Source organism: Typopeltis vanoorti, chromosome 14 (genome assembly GCF_054136105.1).
Source record: "Typopeltis vanoorti isolate ZY-2024b chromosome 14, IOZ_Tvanoo_1.0, whole genome shotgun sequence".
NCBI classification, from domain to species: domain Eukaryota; kingdom Metazoa; phylum Arthropoda; class Arachnida; order Uropygi; family Thelyphonidae; genus Typopeltis; species Typopeltis vanoorti.
Window position 1 is genome coordinate 25,766,780 of NC_143562.1, and position 22,157 is coordinate 25,788,936.

Below are 22,157 nucleotides of genomic sequence, written 5' to 3' on the forward strand. Positions count from 1 at the left end.
AATGTGCTAGGGAACTGACCTTTGACCTGGCTTTTCAATGAAAGTCTGGCTGCTGGAAAGGTGCCTATGGAATGGAAGGAAGGTAAGATAGTGCCACTGCATAAGGCCGGCAGCAGACCGGAAGTGTCTAATTATAGACCAGTTTGTGTGTCATCAGTAGTTAGTAAGATCTTGGAGAAAGTAGTGAAGGACCGTATACAGCATTGGGCAGATGAGGGTAATGTTATCTGTGAGAGTCAACATGGATTTGTGAAGGGGCGCTCTTGTTTTAGCAATATGCTAGCCTTTTATGATAAAGTTACAATTGCATTAGATGAGGGAAAGGCATGTACTGCCATTTTCTTAGATTTAGCGAAGGCATTTGACAGGATGCCACATGATAACCTGATATTTAAGTTGCAGCACATGGGTTTGGATGTCAGATTGGTCAACTGGATTCAGGATTGGCTGTCCGATAGGTATCAGAGAGTTGTGTATGGTGGGGCAGTTTCAAGGAAGCAGATGGTTACAAGTGGGGTCCCACAGATCTCAATACTGCGACCCATATTGTTTAACCTTTATATGAATGACATTGTCAGTGGATTGCAAGGGAATATTCAGTTGTTTGCAGATGAAGCAAAGCTGGGAAGGATTATTAGTAATAGTGCAGATGCGGCAGACCTGCAAGAGGATTTGAATAAGCTAGATAGATGGGCAAATGAATGGGAGTAGCGGTTTAATGCAGCAAAATGTAAGGTCTTGAGGTTTAGGAAAAATCGATGGGACACTGCATACTCTATGTGAGGAGTTATACTAGAGGAAGTAGGGGAGACAAGAGATCTGGGGGTTGATGATTGATAGAAACCTAAAATTTTGGGGACATATTGCAAAGGTGGCGAAGGTAACACAGAGGATTGCTGCAATAATGAGAAGGACACTGGCCTGCAGAGATAAAACAGTTATCATTCCGTTGTATAAGACCCTGATCAGACCACACTTGAACTACTGTTCTCAGATTTGGTCCCCAGGATTTGAAGGGGATAAATTAACTGTGGAAAGGGTACAAAGGCGGATAACAAAGATGGTTTTAGGACTGTACAATGATAGTTATGAGGATCGGCTGAGGGAATGTGGACTACAAAGTTTGGTGGATAGAAGAAAGAGAGGTGATATGATTGAGACTTTTAAACTGTTGAGAGGTGGTTACAGGGTTGACGCTGGGGAGTTCTTTCGCTTGGTTGAACAGCAGGAAGGAGTGATGACAAGAGGCCATTTCTGGAAGTTACGAAAGGAAACTGTGAGCAAGAGGGTGAGGAGTGGTTTCTTTGCATGGAGGGTGGTTGAATGATGGAATGCATTGCCTGATGGAGTGGTAAGAGCGAGAACGGTCAATGAGTTCAAGGAGTGGTATGATAGATTTTGTGTTTCTTAGGGGGGGGGACCTCCCATCGATGAGTCTTGATAGACTTTGTGTTTCTTAGGAAGGACTTCCCATGGATGGGAGGTCCCCCCCCCCCTAAGAAACACAAAATCTATCATACCACTCCTTGAACTCATTGACCGTTCTCGTCTCAATCTACCTCCTCCTCTAATCCTCCTATCTACCAAACTCAGCAGAAGAGATTCACTTAATCAGTCCTCATACTCAACATTCTAGTGTCCTCAGATGTCTTAATTACTTGTCTCTACACTCTTTAATGTTTTTCATTATTGCCCATACAACCAGGTGACTAGATTAGTGCACAGAAATCCAAATGTCGTATGATTAGTATCTTATACACTGGAATTATCACCTCCTCATCCCTACTTGTCAGAGTTCTTCACATTATAGTAGCAATTTTCTGGGTAATCTTTACAACTTTTCGATGTGTACTCCAAACTTTAGTTCTCTATTCACCAAGATCCTCAGATCACTTACCTCCTTCACATCCTGAAACAAAATTCCTTCAATATGATAAACCTTGTTACAATAAACATTAAATATTAAACATAAAATACAATAAACAATCTTCTTTAGCAAAAGTACATGATTTTACATTAATGTGACATCCCAATTTTTGTCTCAAAGTACCAACCTATTCAAATCCTCTTATAACAACAACAACATCACATCCGAACTGCACTTCCTGACATTGCTCTTCCTAATCTGGCCATCATCATCAAACAATTGAATATCACATATCAAACCTCAAACTATATTACTGATATATAAATTAGACAACAGTAGTCATAGAACAGAACCATGTGGTATCCTACTTGTCACCTTTTTTTTCCCCCTCCCAGGGTGCATAAACAACTTGCTGGCTCCTATTAGCCAACCATCCCTGTAACAAGCCATCAACTGACTATCCATTCCCATTGTGCTCAATTTCAACAGGTACTCTATCAGACACTTTAGAAAAATCCAAACCTCTGTCCAACACACTTGTTACCCTATTATAAAATGTGATGAAGTTACGAAAGGAAGACCTCCACTTAGCAAACCCATGCTGCTCTTTCAAAAGATTTTCATTCTCATCAATTCAGGGTTATATATGTTATTTCTAAACTACTTCTTTAAAAACCTTTATCACTATGCCTGATATACACATTGCCATGTAAATGGATACACTGACTTGGATTCTCCTTTGTGCAGATATTTTCCTTTCTTTCCACTCAAATGAGACTGTTCCTGAAAGAACTCCTGTTAAACAACCAAGTCAAGGATACTGCCAACTCTTTTGCACATTCCTGTAATATACATGGTGATCATGTCCCACAGCATTATTGATATCAAGGTTATTTATTATTCTAAACACTTTCCATTCTTGAACTGTTAGTCGTCTGTCCTCTTTCCTCTTGTTATTCAACAATATTTCCACCAACTCTATGAAATATACTATTTTTGTATTTTTTTCATGGAGTCAAAGACTCATCTAGGAGGTCCTTTTATCATACACACAGCTCATCATACCGTGCTTTAAACACACTCAAATTCTCTGCAAACACAACACTCTAAGGCAAGGCATTCCAGTCATTCACAACTCTGCATGAAAAAAAACCTGCTTCTCACACCCTCTTTATACAGTTTCCAGAGATGACCTCTGGTTTTCTCCCCTGATCTCCCACTACTTTCTGTAGCATTTCTCCAGCATTGATCCTATAATAACCCTTACTAACTTCTAGGTCTCTATCATATCTCCCCTCTTCCTCCTGTCCACCAAACTCTGCAAGTTGCATCTTCTCAATCTTTCCTCATACCAGACATTCCAGAGGTTAGAACTACCTTAGTCAGTTGCCTCTGGACACTTTCCAACATATCTTCATCCTTCTGAAAACCACGTAACCAAATCTGGGCACAACAGTCCATGTGTGGCCAAATCAAAGCCTTATACAATGAAATAAGAATCTCCATACTTCTACAATTCAGTGTCCTCTGCATAATTCCCAAAAACCTTTGTATTGTCTTCACAATTTTGGCTATGTGTCCCTTAAATTTCAGATCCTTATCCACTATCGCCCTCAGATCTCTTATTTCGTCTACATCTGACAATATATCCTCACCAAGCATAAATTCTGCACCCCACTTTTGTTTTCCAAATTTCAAAACCTTACATTTTGCAACATTGAACTCACATCCCAATTCCCAATCACTCAATTTATTAAAGTCTTCTTGTAAGGCCACAACAACATCTTCACTACTCTTCATGGTTTGTACCAACATTTGCATCATCTGCAAACAACTGAATATCTCCATCCAAATCTTCTCCAATATCATTAATATACAAGCTAAACAGCAATGGCCCTAAAACAGATCCCTGAGGCACACACTAGTAACTTTCCTTTTCCTGGATATCGCTCCCCCATACACAACTTGTTGATACCTATCAGATAGCCAGTCTCCAATCCCATGTACCAATCTAATATCCAACCCCATCCACTTAAGTTTCACTATCAACTTATCATGCAGTAATCTATCAAAAGTTTTTGCAAAAGGATACAAAGTATATTACTTTGTATCCTTCTCCTCTGTCCATGGAAGCAGTCACCTTATAAGTAAGTAGATTACTAAAACATGACCTCCCTTTAGCAAATCCATGCTGTCCATCAAAAATAATACCATTGTTGTCAACCCAATTCTGGATCCTAATTCTCACAAACTTCTCCAACAACTTAACTACAACACCTAACACACAGATAGGCCTATAATTTGATGATTGAGTTCTACCACCTCCTTTATGAAGTGGCACAATCTTGCCCTCCTTCTACTCCTTAGGAATTTGACCCAATCAAGACTCATATTAAAAAAACATGTCAAAGCCGACGTCAACTCCCTGGCACATTCCTTCACAATACGTGGTGATATATTATTGAAGTCCCACAGCATTATTTATATCTAGTTTGCTCAACTCTCCATACACCTCTTGCTCACTTACAGTCAGTCTCTCTTCCCCATCATCAACTGCTCTCAATCTCTCCATGAAGTCACATTCACAAGATTGAAAGACCTTTATGGACTGCTCATTAAGTATCACCACCACACCTTCTGCAACAGCTGTCTTTATACCATTTTCTCCAATCCATTTCATCCTTCCATAATCATTCTTTCTTTTCCTGGCTACATATCGAAAAAACTCCTTAGGATTCTTTTTGGCTTCATTAGCTAACTGCTGTTCATACCTCTCTTTAGCTTCCCTCACCAACCAAGTCAACTGCCTTGCCTGGTTTTTGTAGTCCTCATGGAATTGGTTATTTCCACTCCTCCAATGCTGCCTCCATAATGCCCCTTTTCTCTGTATTGCATGATTAATCTCTTTATTCATTCATTTCACACCTACCTTATTTAACCTTCTCACACTTGGAATACATTTAGACATTGCATCTACTAGATAGTTTTGGAAAATCCCGCAAGCTACGTTGATCTCTTTTCCAGCTAACTCCTCTTTCCATTCCATACTACACCTGCAAGCTGTATCCTGACCTCTTCATAATCCCCCCCCCCATTGTAATTCCACATATACCCTTTTCTTACAGAGGTCCTCACACTGCTGGCAACTGCCCAGGTAATCATGGTCACTCTCACCAATTGATGGGTGATTTGACACTTCATTTAGAATTACATCCTCTGATGAGATTATCAAATCCAAGACCCTCAATACTTGTGTGCCCTCTGTTACCATTTCATCTGCCTTGTTTCTTACACTTCTAGCATTTGTATACAAGCACAACAGCTCATTCCTGGATCTACAGCTAGTTCCACTGATACCACTCATTCGATATGGTATCTCCATGCTCGACTGGGGACATTTCCCTTTCTGCTAATTCATTTTAGAACTCTCTTGAATTCCAACTGTTTCCTCTTGATCCCAGGTCATCCCATTCCTTTCCTGTCTACACATGCTCTCACATCCTCTTGGAGCATCCACCTTTCTCACGCTGTGTACCCCTGTTCACCCTAAGCTTTTCCCGTTTCCCTGTTCATCTTGCACACCCATTCTGTCATTTTCCATACTCACGCCACTCACTTCCTCATTCATAACCACCCCTTCAATCTCTCCTGTCATATTCTCCTGCTCTTCCACATCACTTCTCACTTGATCTCATTCATTCTCTGTACTCATTATTACTTCTCTACCTTCCAGCAGCAGTCTCTCCAAGTGACTCACACCATAACCACTCAAATGCAGTCCATCGCTCCCATACAGTTCACTTCGTCCTTCAAACTCATTCCATACATTAACAAATTGTACTCCCCCTTACTAACAAAATATTTAAACATTTCCACTCTATCTTCTGCAGACTTGACCCATGGTCTATCTCCAGCAGCTAAAATCAGTCTTTCACATTCACCATTTCTTTTACTAGACACATAACTGTAGATTTCTCTACAATTTTTCTGTGGTGTTTCAGCCAATCTTCATCATTCTTTCCTCTCATTGAATTATGAGAGGTAAGAATATTTATACTTCAGTGAGACAAGAGGAATAATATTGTATGCTACATAAGGGAAATTAAAAAAAGATCTCATGAAAAAGAAGAAGAAAATTTTATATTTTCAGAAAGGGCCTAACAAAGAAACTGATTCTGATGAACATTTTGTTGTTGTGAAAAAAAGGTGTTTAGTCTGTTAGACATGATTAATTATATGTTAAACAACCCAGTAATAGAATGAGCTAGAGAATGAATGATTTTATTTTTTTAGGATAAGAAAATCTCTAAAGTGTAGACTATTTAGGAGGCCTTGGACCCTATTAGTTTTGTAGTTATTTATTTAAAATCTATATATTGTTTTAGTTTCATTAAACATATATATTTTTTATTTGGTCTTGGGTCAGTGATTTTCTGGATTCTAAAAAGAAATAGAGTTAAAAGTCATTGTACCACTCAGAATGAACTCTTATGTAATTACTTAACACTTGGAGTAAAAACAATCTCTTTACAATGATGATAATGATAATAAATAATAAAAACTACCATGCCTGTGCATGGTAATCCACATGTAGCCATATTTAACCCTTATAAAGAAGAAAAATAATTTTGTTATCTCTCTTTTTAGTGTGTTTTCAATAACCAAGTTATCCTATGGGCTACTTTGGTCACTTTTTGCAATATGTCCTCTGGACTTAACCTCTCTATCTACCAATGCTCCCAAATCCCTAGTTTTTATTATTATTTTTTTTTATTTTTATCTTTTTACCAAAATGCATAACTTTACACTTTTCCATATTAAACTGGCAGCCATTGGTTTGATTATACTGTCAACTTATTTAAAATATTTTGCATCATCAGCAAACAACTGATTTCCCTTCAAATCATTTTCCATATCATTTATATAAACAATAGTAGTCCAAGCACAGAGTTTACAACACACCACTAGTCACCTGCTTTCTCCTGGATTTTTCACCTCCATATACTACTTTTTGGTATCTCTCCATCAAATACCCTTGCATTCATATCACTAGTTTCATATACATCCCCATTTGTTCCAATTTGCATGACACAGTTCTGTGCTATCCTATGAAATGCCTTTGCAAAATTCCTCAGTATGATTGTCTAGTCACTCCCTTTATTCAGCTCAGCCATCACTCTATTATAAAAAATTAATAAAATATTAAGGTATAACTGATTCTTCACAAGCCATGCTGCTCATAGAGTATCATTTTGTCATTTTCTTATCCATCCATTCCAGAAATCTGTCTTTGACCAACCAACCTTTCCAATACTTTTCCCACCACTCCTGAGATACTGGTTGGTCTATTTACTACTGCAGTCTTGGAGCTGCCTTTATGCAAATGAACTATTTTGTCCTCCTTACACTTCCTTGAGACTTTACCAGAGCTCAGACTTAAGTTAAACAGCTTAGTCAGAGGAATTGCAGAGTCAGAGGAATTCTTTCGCACATTCTCCTAATATGCAAGCTGATATCCATCTAATCCCATGGCTGTATTTGTACTGAGATTCTGCAACATCCTAAGTACTTCCAATTCATCAACCTCTATTCTCATATCAGTTTCTGACACATCTGCCACAGCAATATCCTCACTTGGATGATAGACCCTTACAAAGTGGTCTTTGCAAGGGTCTATCACACAATACACAACAATTTCACAAAGTTCTTTCACTAATTTCCTTTGGCCTACTCAGCTAATTTCTTCTCATAATGTGATTTTACCTTCCTTATCATGCTGGTCACCTTTCTTGTCTGAACTGTGTGGTGATCATGGGCTTGTTGATCACCTTTCTCCTTATATACTCTCCACAATATTTTCTTTTTTTACAGCTTCTACTTAATGATACCACTCATCCGCCTATCCCCTACTTGATTTATCCTCCTGACCTTGGTTATACAGTCTGATATTTTCTTCAGATATTATTATTATTATGTGACACCTCCAGGGAGTCTTTGGACTCCCTAGAGGTGTCACGAGTAGGTGCCCTTTAAGGGAGGTCACCTACTCTACAACTCTCTGTCTCCACTAATGCCATCTATCACCCACCACCACTAGCATTTCCACAGACAATCACAAACATCCATGGCAGGATTCGAACCCATGGCTTTATAGCTGGAGAGTGGATATACTAACCACTCGGCAAACCAGGCTGGCAATATACTTTGACTATATCCCATATACTGCTAACATCTTTCTCTTGCAAATTCTTATGCTATGACACTGCTTTAAAGTTGCCTCCTATGCTTATCATAATCACTTGCCTTATAGTTTCACATATATCCCTTCTTAACTGAAAATTTCACATATTTTACAACTTCCCAAGTCACAACAATGCAGTCACTCTCCACAATTGGAGGTAACATGACCACAATGGTTGAACAGATCTTCTGATACTGATCAGATCTGACGCTCTTATATCCAAGTCCCCTCCATCACATGCTGCTAATGTGCAATCTATTTCATTGTGTAGAGGTTTGCCTTTAATAATAATAATAATAATAATTGTACCTTAATGCTCCTCAGTATTTTTTGATCTGCATGTTATTTTTAATAATGAAAATGGATTTCTTCATCCTCACCAATTCTCGATATGTACCCTGAAGGGATACTATAATAATACAACATAATTAAGTTTACATTAGTATTTACTTCCTACTAATAATTTTTCCCAGAGTAATCTGTTATTTGCCAGATCTTATATTTGGTCTTCTAATGCACTATTATCTGGCATCATTCCACCTAGTTTTTGGTCTTCTAGATATTTTCTCTGCCATCTTCACATCAACACCTGTTTTGCTAACCTTTGCTTTACCATTCTGTTTAAGTGTCCATCCTACCTTAGATTAGATCAGATCTGCTCTCATATTCTTGATGTGAGATATCAGGTTGCTTTCTAATATTTTCCTTTTTAATGTGATTCTTCCATTGGTGCTATCTGTTCACTCTCCTAATTTTTTTTTCTTCTCAGAACTCTCATATCTCTGTTTTGGTGTTAGTCTTTGATCAACTGTTGTATTTCTAGCTCCACTTTCAGATCCATAAGTTAAAATTGGTCTGAAGACAGTCAACTGTACTGTAATGCTAATTTAATGTTTTGGCTACTTTTTCTATTTATCCATATAAACTTATTTATATGGATAAATTTGATTATCCTTAATATAATTAGAATTAATTGCTCTCAAAGTAATTGTTTATCTCAACAGGATTACTATTTCATATTTGTGAGCTGTGTCACCTGACCTGACCTAGTTGATAAACTTGAGTAACATATGTTCAGTTCCTAATTAATGGGTGTAAGGAGAACAAGATTTGAATATCAGCAGCCAGACTGTAAAAGTGGTATGGATGACTAAGACATAGAATCACTCTGTATTACAGAATTTACTGGCAATCTGTGGTTGTGATGATGCAGTCTATGAACATAAACAGCATTTTGGGAAGGAATGGATTGAACTCTATGATCTTAATTTTAGAAATAGGTGTTAAAAACTGGCTTTTGAAACTACCATTACCTGAAGATAGTTTTTGGGAACTTTCCTCGTGCTTCCGTTTGTCAATAATATAACAAAGGCAAGGTAACATGTGTCACAATGGAAAATATGATGCTACTTAAATTTTGACTTATCAGCCTTCCGCCAAGGAAAACAGATCTCGGGAAAAGACAGGTATTTTCTATATCTAACTGAAAAATGAAACATGGAAATATATATAAAAAAAAAGTTTTTGACTTGTACCTCTAGAACAGTGCCACATCAAACCTTTATACAATGATATTGTCCGTGGATTGCAAGGGGATATTCAGTTGTTTGCAGATGATGCGAAGCTGGGAAGGGTTATTAGTAATAGTGCAGATGTGGTAGCCCTGCAAGAGGATTTGAATAAGCTAGATAGATAGGCAAATGAATGGGACTATCAGTTTAATGCAGCAAAATGTAAGGTCTTGAGGTTTGGGACACATCGATGGGATGCTGCATACTCTATGGGAGGAGTTAAACTGCAGGAAGTAGGAGAGACAAGAGATCTGGGTTTGATGATTGATAGAAACCTGTAATTTAGGGGACATATTGCAAAGGTATTGAAGGTAATGCATAGGATTGCTGCAATAATGAGAAGGACACTGACCTGCAGAGATAAAATGATTATCATTCCATTGTATAAGACTGATCAGACCACACTTAGACCATTGTTCTCAGATCTGGTCCCCAGGATTTGAAGGGGATAAATTAACAATGTTGGTTATGAGGATCGGCTGAGGGAGTGGGGACTGCAGAGTTTGGTGGATAGAAGAAGGAGAGGTGATATGATTGAGACTTTTAAACTGTTGAGAGGTGGTTACAAGGTTGACACCGAGGAGTTCTTTCGCTTGGTTGAACAGTGGGAAGGAGTCATGACAAGGCCATCCCTGGAAGTTACGAAAGGAAACTGTGAGAAAGAAGGTGAGGAGTGGTTTCTTTGCATGGAGGGTGGTTGAACCATGGAATGCATTGCCTGATAGAGTGGTGAGAGCGAGAACGGTCAATGCGTTTAAGAAGTGGTATGATAGACTTTGTAGGAGGGACCTTCCTCGATGAGTCTTGATAGACTTGTGTTTCTTAGAAAGGACCTCCCACGATGAGTCTTTTGACTCCATGGAGGCCTGAATAATATTAATAATAATCTAACTGAACCTTTGATCATGGTTTTGAATGTCTAAATCCAAGTATTCCAAAAGTAGAAATCTGTTCAATTTATAATTTTGATTAGCATGAAAAGAGTGATAATCATGAAGCTTAGTTGTGGTGTAGGGAGCAGACCTAGAGAGTAATGATCACAGTGAGGAAGGCCAAATCAGATTATGAAAAGAAGTTAGCTGAACAGCACAAAGAAATACAAATAATTTAACTGCTGTGTAGCAAGTAAAAGGAAGAATGACCATGGAAAAATATCTTTAGTGAATGCGGATGGCACTGAATCATTACCATCCACATTCACTGAGCAGACCCATTAGCTCCCTCTAGATGTAATTATAGAAAATGGATGAAATAATAGCAGTGGATAAGTAGAGGTATTAAAGCTGTGATAAGAACTTGATTTGAATACACCAGTTGGACTGGATGGAATATTGGCAAGAGTTCTGAAGGAATGTGCAAGAAAGTTACAATGCTGACCTAGTTAATAAACTTGAGTAACACATACAATTCCTTATGGGTGTAAAGAGAGCAAGATAAATTCCAATATCCAAGGGGAGAACAAAGATTGATGTGGCAAATTATAGACCAATCAGTATCTCTACTATGGTCATCAAGGTTTTTGGAGAAGATGATTAAGAATCATCATGGATACACCATGACACTTCTTGATCTTGCCAAGGCATCTGGCAGGTTCCACATGCAAGGCTGTTAAATAAACTCAAAGGAATGGGTCTGCAAAATAAACTTGTGACATTGCAGGTACACACTATTGCATTGTGTGCAATAGTGTGTACCTCCCGCCATGAGTTTCTGACTCCATGGAGGTCAGATGTTAATAATAATAATAATTTGATTACAAATTGCTTTTTCTTCTTCACTTGAGGTATATAATCTGTTGCTACTGTCAACAATTTTTTCTTAAGCATCTCCCTTGCACTAACGATCCCTTTTCCTTTAAATTCTTTCATGTATTGCACTGCTGCAAGCTGATTTCTAAGTCTATGATAGCTACCTAACTTATAATTCCACATAACTTCCTTCTGTTTTGTACCTTTCCATCCAAGTCAAGGCTAAATGTCACTCTCACCAACACGGGGGCAAGTATGTGATCTCGGTCATAATCAGATCCTCTGATGCTATGACCAAATCCCAAACTCTCGATCCTCGTGTTCTCTCTCCACTACATAGCCTAAGGCAGTTGTCCCTCAAGAAATCTAAAAATTTAGTTTCCTTATTGCTGCATGTTGTCTCCTTTGCCCAGTTTATATCACTATAGTTGAAGTTCCCCAAAATGATTGTCTGATTTGCACCTGCCAAAGTAATTTGCCTAAACATTTCCTGCTCATCACCATCTATATTCCCTGGTTTGTAGCAACATTCCACCAAATATCTTGTCCTATAAACATCCATATATACTCTCAAAGCCATTAGTATTATTTCCACTGAGATTCTCCACCCTGGGAGTGCACAATTCATCTTTATCATGAGTAACGTCACCACCACCACGCTTCCCTTCCTATACTGCTGAAATATGCTCTACCTTCCAATTTCTATCCCATTTAGAGCATCCTCTCAGTTCACCAAGTTTCATTGATACTAACAACCTTTGGAAAGACTGAGTCAATTAATGCCACAAACTCATTCCCTTTATTTCTAATGCTCCTAGCATTTGTATACAGAAAAACCAGTGTATTGCCAGCCTTCTTATAGCCATTATTACTCTTCTCATCCTCCACCTGGCTCTGTAATATAGTGTATACCCCCTTATTTCTCAAGCTAATATCCCCACATGAGTTTATCCCTACAACATCCTACCTGTGCAGTTCTAGTTTCTAAGTACCTCTAATTCTTCAACAAACAGAGGCTGCTGAAGAATTGCACATTAATTTTTTTAATCAAACAATCAGAAACTTTTGCATATTACTCTAACAAAATTTATGTTGCTGTGAGAGTATTAGTACAGAAGGTCAGCATGGATTTATAAAGGATACGTCCTGTTTTAGTGATTTACTTGAATTTTATGATAAGGTGATAAGTGTGTTAGATAAGGGAGAATCATATACAGTGATATTCTTAGACTTCGCAAAAGCGTTTGATAGATTACTACATGATAAGTTGGTGTACAAGCTGCAGAGGATGGGAATAGATAGTATATTGTTAGATGGATCAGAAATTGGTTCTCTGCATGATAGCAGAAGGTTGTGTATGATGGAGCAGTTTCTCATAAAAGAAGAGTAACCAGTGGCGTGCCGCAGGGTTCTGTTCTTGGGCCCCTGCTGTTTAATTTGTTTGTAATCTTCAGTTATTTGCTGCATCATCAGCAAATAACTGAAGAATTATAAGTAGCACTGCTGATGTTGAATCCCTTCAGGAAGATTTGAATAGACTTTTTACTTGGACAAAAGAGTGAGGGGTTGTAATTTTAATAAGTGCAAGGTGTTGCATTTTGGAGTACAGAAATATAAGGCTGTGTACTATATCGATGGAGCCATACTGCAGGAAGAGGATGAGATTAGAGATTTGGGAGTGATGGTTGACAGTAGACTGAAGTTTAGAGGGCATATTGCTAGTGTTGCAAAGGCTGCATATCATAGTGCTGTTATGATAAGAAGTACTCTAACATGCAAGGATAAGGAAGTGGTTGTGCCACTGTATAAGGCACTGGTCAGGCCACACTTGGACTATTGTGCTCAGAACTTGTCACCTGGTTTTCAATATGATGTGGAGACATTGGAGAGGGTCCAGAGATGAGTGACTAAGACAATATCAGGAGTTTGGGAAGAACCAGAGGTCATTCCTCCAAGTTATGTAAAAATGTGGTAAAGAAGGGTGTGAGGAGTAGATTTTATACATGGAGAATTGCCAGTGAATGGAATGCATTACCAGAATGTGTTATTAATGCAAGGAATGTTAAGGATTTTAAGATTCTATATGATAATTATTATTATTATCATTACACAACACTTCCAGGGAGTCCAAAGACTCATCGAGGAAGAGCACCCACTCTACAACTCTGTCTCCACCACTCCACCAACTGCAACCACCTTCACCACCCACCGCTGACCAACACCACCACCAGTACCTCCACAACTTCTTTAATTTTGAAACAAGTAGGAATTAACTTAGCTCTTCTGCAGCATTTTAGAAAAACTATTCTATTTAGACATTTTGCTCTCTTTAATAGTTCTTTTCCTAATGTAGATCTTAATTTGAAAAATATGCTCTCCATAAAACAAATGAATTGATCTAAAAATCAGACACATAAGTGGAAGAATTCATTATAATTAATTAATAGCAGTTATAACTAATTAATTCATTATAACTAATTAATAATTTATACCATTTACGTTAATTTATTTTGTGTTTGTTCTTTCAAACTTCTCCCAATAAAATTGCAACCCCCAATTAATTGGATTAATATATACACTGTTGATATAGTTCAATTTTCTGAAAATGTGCTAAATTCAGAAAGCGATATCAGAGAATTCTGATATAATGTTTCTATAAGAGGATTTGAATAGGCAAGTGATGTTCATGTGGATAGATGAATTCAGATAGCAGTTTAATATTGCTAAGCATAAGATTATGAGATCTGACTAGTGTTTGGAATGAAGTGTATTATACTGGTGGAACTGCACTTCAGGAGTCAGAAGAGGCAAGGGATTTTGTGGTATCAGTGATAAAAAGATGAAGGTCAGAGAACACACTACAAAGGTGTGAAAGTTACTAAGAGAATCAGTGCCATTATAACAACACCACTGACACATGGATAAGGATCTGAATAGTGCATATAAGGCATCGATTATTACACCACAGCTGGATTACTGTGTATAGATTTAGTTACTTGGATATCTAAGAGATAAGAAAACAAGAGAAGGTCCAGAAATTAGTGACTAAGATTGTCTTGGGAGTATAAGAAAATTAGCTTTTAGGATTGATTGAGGATAACATTTGCAGAAATTAACAGACAGTACACAGAGAAGCAATGTGATAGTGAAAACTGCCTATCATAGAGATGCAATGTTGAAAAAAACAAAAAGTTATTCTTGTAATAACAATATTTTCAGTGAGTGAGTGAGTGAGTGAAGAGAAGATTTGGTGACTATATTGTTGCTGAATGTGTCTGAAGCAAGGTATGATAGGTATTACAGTCTGCAGCATGAGATCTGTTTCAATGAGACATAACTACATGGAGATCCAGTATAAATTGCTCAACAGATACCAGCAATAATGCCAGAAATTTAAAAAATTTGATGTAATGATTTTTGTCTCTAAAATTCAAAATGCGTTCTTTATCAAAAATTAATAATTGGATATTTTTCACTACAAAAAAAAAAAAAAAAAAAAAAAAAAAAAAATCTGAAAAATTTAATTTATATGCATGATAGATTCTTGAATGTTTCTGAAAATATTACTACCTCTGGAAGTTCATCAATATAAAGTATTTCTCTTCCTGCTATAGATACCCAATCCCCCTCTCGGGGAAACTGCTGATGCTGTCTACGCTGCCGACGCCTTCTCTGCATTCGAGGTGATGCACATCCTTCGTCAACTTCACTCTCTGATGAGGATAATGGAGTAATAGTAATTTGGCTACCATTATGCAACTGAGAAGAAGAGCTATTCAGATTAGTCTGTGATGTGGCGATTTTGAGGGATGTATCATCTATGAAACAAGTGTAACAAAAAAAAAAAAAAAGAAACCAGACAAATCACAATGAAAACATAATGAATATTTCATAAAAAATTCATAAGCACTTCATAAATTTTGATTAATTAATTAGAACAATCCTTTTCATATTATCATTACTTAGCCTATATGCAAATAATCTTAGGTCATTCCTAGATAAAATTTCCTCTCTATCCAGACTAAAATAGTTTTTTTATTAATGGATATGTTTATCTCCTCCTATAATTCTGTAATTTATCCTTTATCTTGCTGAGATTCTATGGTCATGATATAATTTATATTGTTCACTTTTTGTGTTTTTTGAATCCTCCCCTTCCCCTTAAAAAAACAGGAGCAAATTTTGGCATAGCAGACAATGAAATCTGATGATAACCTTATGTGATCCCATTGATTATTATAAATAGTGATTGATAAACAGGAACAAAGGTGTAACTGCTGGCCTGGCTGGCTGAGCAGTTAATGTATCTGCTCTCCAACCAACAGGGCTGCAAGTTCAAGTCCCACAGAGAGTATAGATGTCTGTGATTGTCTTTAGGCAGAGAGTGTTTCCAGACTATGTAAAAAATAAACAAATAAAAATAATAAAAAAAAAGAAAAAAAAATCCTAGCTTGTCCATGGTACTGATATACTATAGCCATCATAACCATTTTATAAGTGGGAAACACAAAAAAGTTGCAAGGAGAAGCAGTGTATAAAGCCACTGCTTCTACTTGTATTTAAATGGTCTTATTACGACAAGTCAGCTACTGGAACAAATCCAAAAACGTACCCCAACTTGTCACCAGAGTTCAAGATCGGTACTATCAACATAAAAAAAGCTTGAATGGCAAAGAAATGGAGCTAGCTGAGGAATTGAATAAATATTAGATCGACATAATAGGGGTGACTGAAAGAAAAAAGACAAAATCTGGAGAGATTTTTCTGAGCAATAAATACAAAATGTTATATTCAGGCAATGACAATCAGGGAAAAGGAGGAGCAGCTATAGTACTGAACACAAAATACGAGGCTAATCTTGAATGGCAAGCAATATCAAGTAGTGGTGTGGGCAAATATCAGAATGGGGGAATTGGACAATGAGACTTATTTGTGCCTATGGTCCCACAGAAGGTTCTACTAAAGTAGAAGTGGAGGAATTATTTGAGGCTTTAGAAAAAGCAACTGATACAATGAAAAAGGAAATGTTAGTTCATGTTGGGGATCTAAATAGCAGAGCAGGAAATGATTGTCAGACATACAAAAATATTTTGGGAAAATTTGGAGTAAAGAGCAAAGCTAACAATAATAACAAATACCAATTGGATTTCTGCTCAGGACTGGTTATTACTGACAATGTTCCAACATCCCTGGAGGTGTCACATAATAATAATAACAATAATAATAATAATAATAATAATAATTTAAATTGTACATATTTGGTCTGATGTATTAAAATAAATAACTTTTATTATTAAAAGACCAGAAGATAAATGATAAAATATACAAAGAGCCAACAAGTTTCACTAGCCACTGTCTAGCATTTTCAAGGCTGAACTGGTGTGAAAACAAATGCATTGAGTTACATTTCAAACCTATACTTTAGTAACTGTTAGGCCATTACATTTGATCATTCTGTTTGAAGGCGTGCATGTGTTCGAAAGCTTCAGTCAGATTCCGGTACATGACCACGTGTTCTGTAGTTTTTTGCATATTGTAATTCTGTCGAACTGAGAGAGATGATGAGATTTTTCCTTATGTCTTTAAGAAAAATACCCTGATTTCTTTTTAAATTATTGCCTGTGTGTAATACCACAGCTGCTTCTTTTAAAGTTCTGTATCTGTAGTCATTCTCGATGTAAGGCATAGAACTGTTTGTCCAAATCTATAACGTGATTTGATGTTGAGAAATGATGTGCTAAACCAGATGTGATGATTCTATTATGATTGACATCCCCCACATGTTCCTTCTGTCTTATTTCAAAACTTCTAGAAGTCTGACCAATGTAAGAAAGGCCACACGTGCATGGAATTTCATATACTCCAGAACATTTGAAGAAAGGTACCCATCTTTAGGTGATCCTAAGATTTGTCTGATCATGGTAGTTGGTTTAAAAACCACTCTGATGTTATGAGCTTTTAACATTCTCGCCAATTTTGTGGAAACTGAATTAATATAAGGAATGACAGCTGTGGACACATATTGGGGGCACCGTAACACGTTGTTGGTGGTTGTCTTTAAATAGCCATTTGTTTAAAATGTTAGAAGGGTATCCATTAAGAGATAGAGTGTTAGCTATTAGTGACAATTCTCTCTGCACATCTGTTTCTTTTGAAATAGACCTTAAGGCTCTATTACGGAGCATGTGAATGATGCTGTGTTTTTGTGATCTATGATGGTTGGACGAATAATGTAGATATCTACCAGTATCTGTGGGTTTCCTGTAAATGGACAGTTGGAAATTGTTATCTTCTCTCCTCACTAGGATGTCAAGAAAAGGAAGTTCTTTGTTCTTTTCTAGTTCTATAGTGAATTTGATTTTATTGTGTAGTGAGTTGATTTTGTTCAGAAACACGAGAAGGTTTTCCATGGTGTCTTTCTAGATGATGAACACGTCATCGACATATCTCCACCAAATTGACGGTTTTGGTACAATGGTGGAAAGAATATACTTTTCAAGTTTTTCCATAAAAAGGTCTGCACATGGTGGTGACAGAGGACTACCCATGGCTAGACCTTCCAATTGTTTGTATACAGTGTTGTTAAATTTGTACCGATCGTAGAGGTGGTTAACATTCTGAAAGATCTTTTCCCTCAAGACATTACACAGCTGTTTCATCATTGCCTGAATTCAAATTTCTTCAAATTTAACAACACTGTATACAAACAATTGGAAGGTCTAGCCATGGGTAGTCCTCTGTCACCACCATGTGCAGACCTTTTATGGAAAAACTTGAAAAGGATATTCTTTCCACCATTATACCAAAACCGTCAATTTGGTGGAGATATGTCGATGACGTGTTCATCATCTAGAAAGACACCATGGAAAACCTTCTCGTGTTTCTGAACAAAATCAACTCACTACACAATAAGATCAAATTCACTATAGAACTAGAGAAGAACAAAGAACTTCCTTTTCTTGACATCCTAGTGAGGAGAGAAGATAACAATTTCCAACTGCCCATTTACAGGAAACCCACAGATACTGGTAGATATCTACATTATTCGTCCAACCATCATAGATCACAAAAACACAGCATCATTCACATGCTCCGTAATAGAGCCTTAAGGTCTATTTCAAAAGAAACAGATGTGCAGAGAGAACTGTCACTAATAGCTAACACTCTATCTCTTAATGGATACCCTTCTAACATTTTAAACAAATGGCTATTTAAAGACAACCACCAACAACGTGTTACGGTGCCCCCAATATGTGTCCACAGCTGTCATTCCTTATATTAATTCAGTTTCCACAAAACTGGCGAGAATGTTAAAAGCTCATAACATCAGAGTGGTTTTTAAACCAACTACCATGATCAGACAAATCTTAGGATCACCTAAAGATGAGGTACCTTTCTTCAAATGTCCTGGAGTATATGAAATTCCATGCACGTGTGGCCTTTCTTACATTGGTCAGACTTCTAGAAGTTTTGAAATAAGACAGAAGGAACATGTGGGGGATGTCAATCATAATAGAATCATCACATCTGGTTTAGCACATCATTTCTCAACATCAAATCACGTTACAGATTGGAAAAACAGTTCTATGCCTTACATCGAGAATGACTACAGATACAGAACTTTAAAAGAAGCAGCTGTGGTATTACGCACAGGCAATAATTTAAAAAGAAATCAGGGTATTGTTCTTAAAGACATATGGAAAAATCTCATCATCTCTCTCAGTTCGACAGAATTACAATATGCAAAAAACTACAAAACACGTGGTCATGTACCGGAATCTGACTGAAGCTTTCGAACACATGCACACCTTCAAACAGAATGATCAAATGTAACGGCCTAACAGTTACTAAAGTGTAGGTTTGAAATGTAACTCAATGCATTTGTTTTCACACCAGTTCAGCCTTGAAAATGTTAGACAGTGGCTAGTGAAACTTGTTGGCTCTTTGTATATTTTATCATTTATCTTCTGGTCTTTTAATAATAAAAGTTATTTATAATAATACTAATAATAATAATTATTATTATTATTATTTTGGGCAACTCCAAGGAGTCGACAGACTCATCGAGGGAGGCCCTAACATCATGTCAAGAACAACTATTCGACATTCACACAGTATCTATCATACCTCGCCTTAAACTCATTCACGGTCATAGCACCCACAACAGACTCTGGCAGATTATTCCACTCATTCACCACTCTCCAAGTAAAAAACCTAGCTCTAACATCCCTGCTAACCACATTCTTGCCCAGCTTCCATGTATGGCCCCTTATCCTCCCACCACCAGTCCTATTCTCAAAAATATCTTCTGAATTAATCTTATAGAAACGCTTCAGTAATTTGAATGTCTCAATCATATCACCCCTTTTCCGCCTATCAACCAATTTTTGCAACCCACAAATCTTCAATCTGTTCTCATAAGGTTCATTCCACAGACCTGCCACCATCTTGGTCACACGTCTCTGGATCCTCTCCACCTCCTCCCCATCAAGAATAATAATAATAAAAATGTGCATAAATTTACATGGAGAGAAGAGGCAAGGAATAAGAAGTCTCATTGACTATGTTATTGTTGATAGTGATGTTTTCCTACTGGTGCAGGAAACTAGAGTGTACAGAAAATTTGAAATTGGAAGTGATCACCATTTAGTCTTGAGTAGGATAAAATTGAATTTCATACTAAAAAGAAGAACATTATTATTATTATTATGTGACACCTCCAGGAAGTCCAAAGACTCATCGAGGGAGGACACCTACTCTACAACTTTCCATCTCCACCAACACCATCTACTGCCCACCACCATCACAGACAATCACAAACATCCATGCCCACGGTGAGATTCGAACCTGCAACCTTTTGGCTGGAGAGCAGATACGCTGACCACTTGGCCAAACAGGCCGACATGTTTAACATTATAATGGAGTTGTATCTGTAGTGTGTGAGGGAAAAAGTATTCCTTACTACTGTATTTGTAAATGGGAATTCAACTTGAAAAACTAACACACATGTGTCTTCCCTATCTACTGCACATCTCATTACCTTCTCCACTAAATAAAGTTATTCTTCCATACCACCTGTTCTACTGCTGACCATAACTCAAACACTAACTAGCATGTTATTCCAAACTTCTCCTTGCCGGAGTCACTTTTCTACAACTATATTTTACATTCATCAGACAAATACCAATCACTTATCTCACTCCTCCTCTTCCATAGCCCCTCATAGATCCATATTGAACTCTGGGAAAAAAGAAACAAAAAACTAACTAGACCGAAGTACATCACCTACTTGCATTCAACCTAACCTCATATTTATACCTTTTGTACTTGACTGTAGAAGTAAGAACGGAGATTTAAGGTATTCTAAAATGGTTAACTTGGGTTGCAATGTATGTCCCATACAGTGACATTATATTCTACAATTTATTGAGGTACGATGGTATTCTTTAAACGGACTCACAAATACTTGATCCTACAGAATAAAATAAAAAAATAAACATTGTTTAGGTAAGAAAGAGATGTGTATCTACAGGAAATTAAAATTCTTTCCACCTTTGCAGTAGCTGTTTTTTTTTTTTTTTTGCTTTAAACCAGAAGGTTTAAAATCTGCTTTTGAAAAAACAACGAACAAGGTGAACATCAATTCCCCAGGGGGGAAGCTAAAAACTGTATTTGTGTTTTAGTTTAAAAAAAATTTAAGAAAAAAAAACACAAATGTAAGTAAGTTTTAAAATGAATAAAAGAATCAAGAAAAAATGAAAGAGTTTGAGAACAGGAACCAAACCTTGGAGAGTCAGTGGCCAATCCTGAAGAAAACAATGATTGATTCAGCCAGAGAGGTAAGTGGTGAGGTTGTCTGCAAGAATAGAAAAATCAGAATCATATGGTGGACACAGGAAGTTAAAGAGGCAGTGAAGGAAAAGAAGAAAGCATATCAAAAGTTCCTGTCAAATAAGTCAGCTTGTGCTTTTAGAGAATACAGAGACAAATGTAAAAAACCTAAACACTGTGTAAAACTAGATAAACAAAAGTCATGGGAAGACTTTGGTAAGAACATAGAAAATATATATCAAGAAGGTGGCAAAATATTCTGGAGACTGTTGAAAAAGCTCAGAAATGGAGGAAAGAGTGCTATACAATGAATTAAAGATGATAAAGGTGACATGAAAACTGGTGAAAAAGATATCCTTGATGTATGGAGTAATTATTTCAAAAAAATTGCTAAATGAAACAAGCAGTGATGACAACACAGTAGTAAGAAACATTCAACAGACCTGCAATCAGGAATACTTATTCATACTTGAAGTAGAAAAAAAGCATCAAAAGCCTGAAATGTGGAAAGGCAGCTGGAGTAGATGATATTCGACCAGAAATGCTCAAGTGTAGAGGTATAAAAGTCTTACAGTGGCTGCACTGCATAGTTCAGAAGGCCTGGACAGAGGGGCAAATTCCAGATGATTGGAGTAGACTCTCATAGTACCCATATATAAAAAGGGAAATAAAACTGAATGTGAGAATTACAGAGGTATTTCTCTACTGAGTGTTCCTGGTAAGATCTATGCAAGTATACTTGAGAAATGGTTGCGAAGGATTGTGGAAGAGAAACTTGGTGAAGAACAAGCTGGATTCAAGCCAAATAGAAATTCCAGAACAAACATCAAAATTAAGGGTTTCATTTTATACAAGTGTAACACCTCACATAGCATTGGATGTGGATTATACATAGGAGA

At 37.0% G+C, this 22,157-nt stretch overlaps 1 protein-coding gene across 1 annotated transcript in view; it reads right to left on the bottom strand.

Annotated features, from left to right (window-relative positions):
- LOC150099318 (tubby-related protein 4-like) overlaps positions 1–22,157 on the bottom strand; it is a 215,813-nt gene that overhangs the window by 6,189 nt on the left and 187,467 nt on the right. Inside the window, exon 10 of the mRNA XM_090404314.1 lies at positions 14,998–15,245. Within this exon, the coding sequence (XP_090260440.1) occupies positions 14,998–15,245 (248 nt within the window). The remainder of the gene's footprint in view (positions 1–14,997; positions 15,246–22,157) is intronic.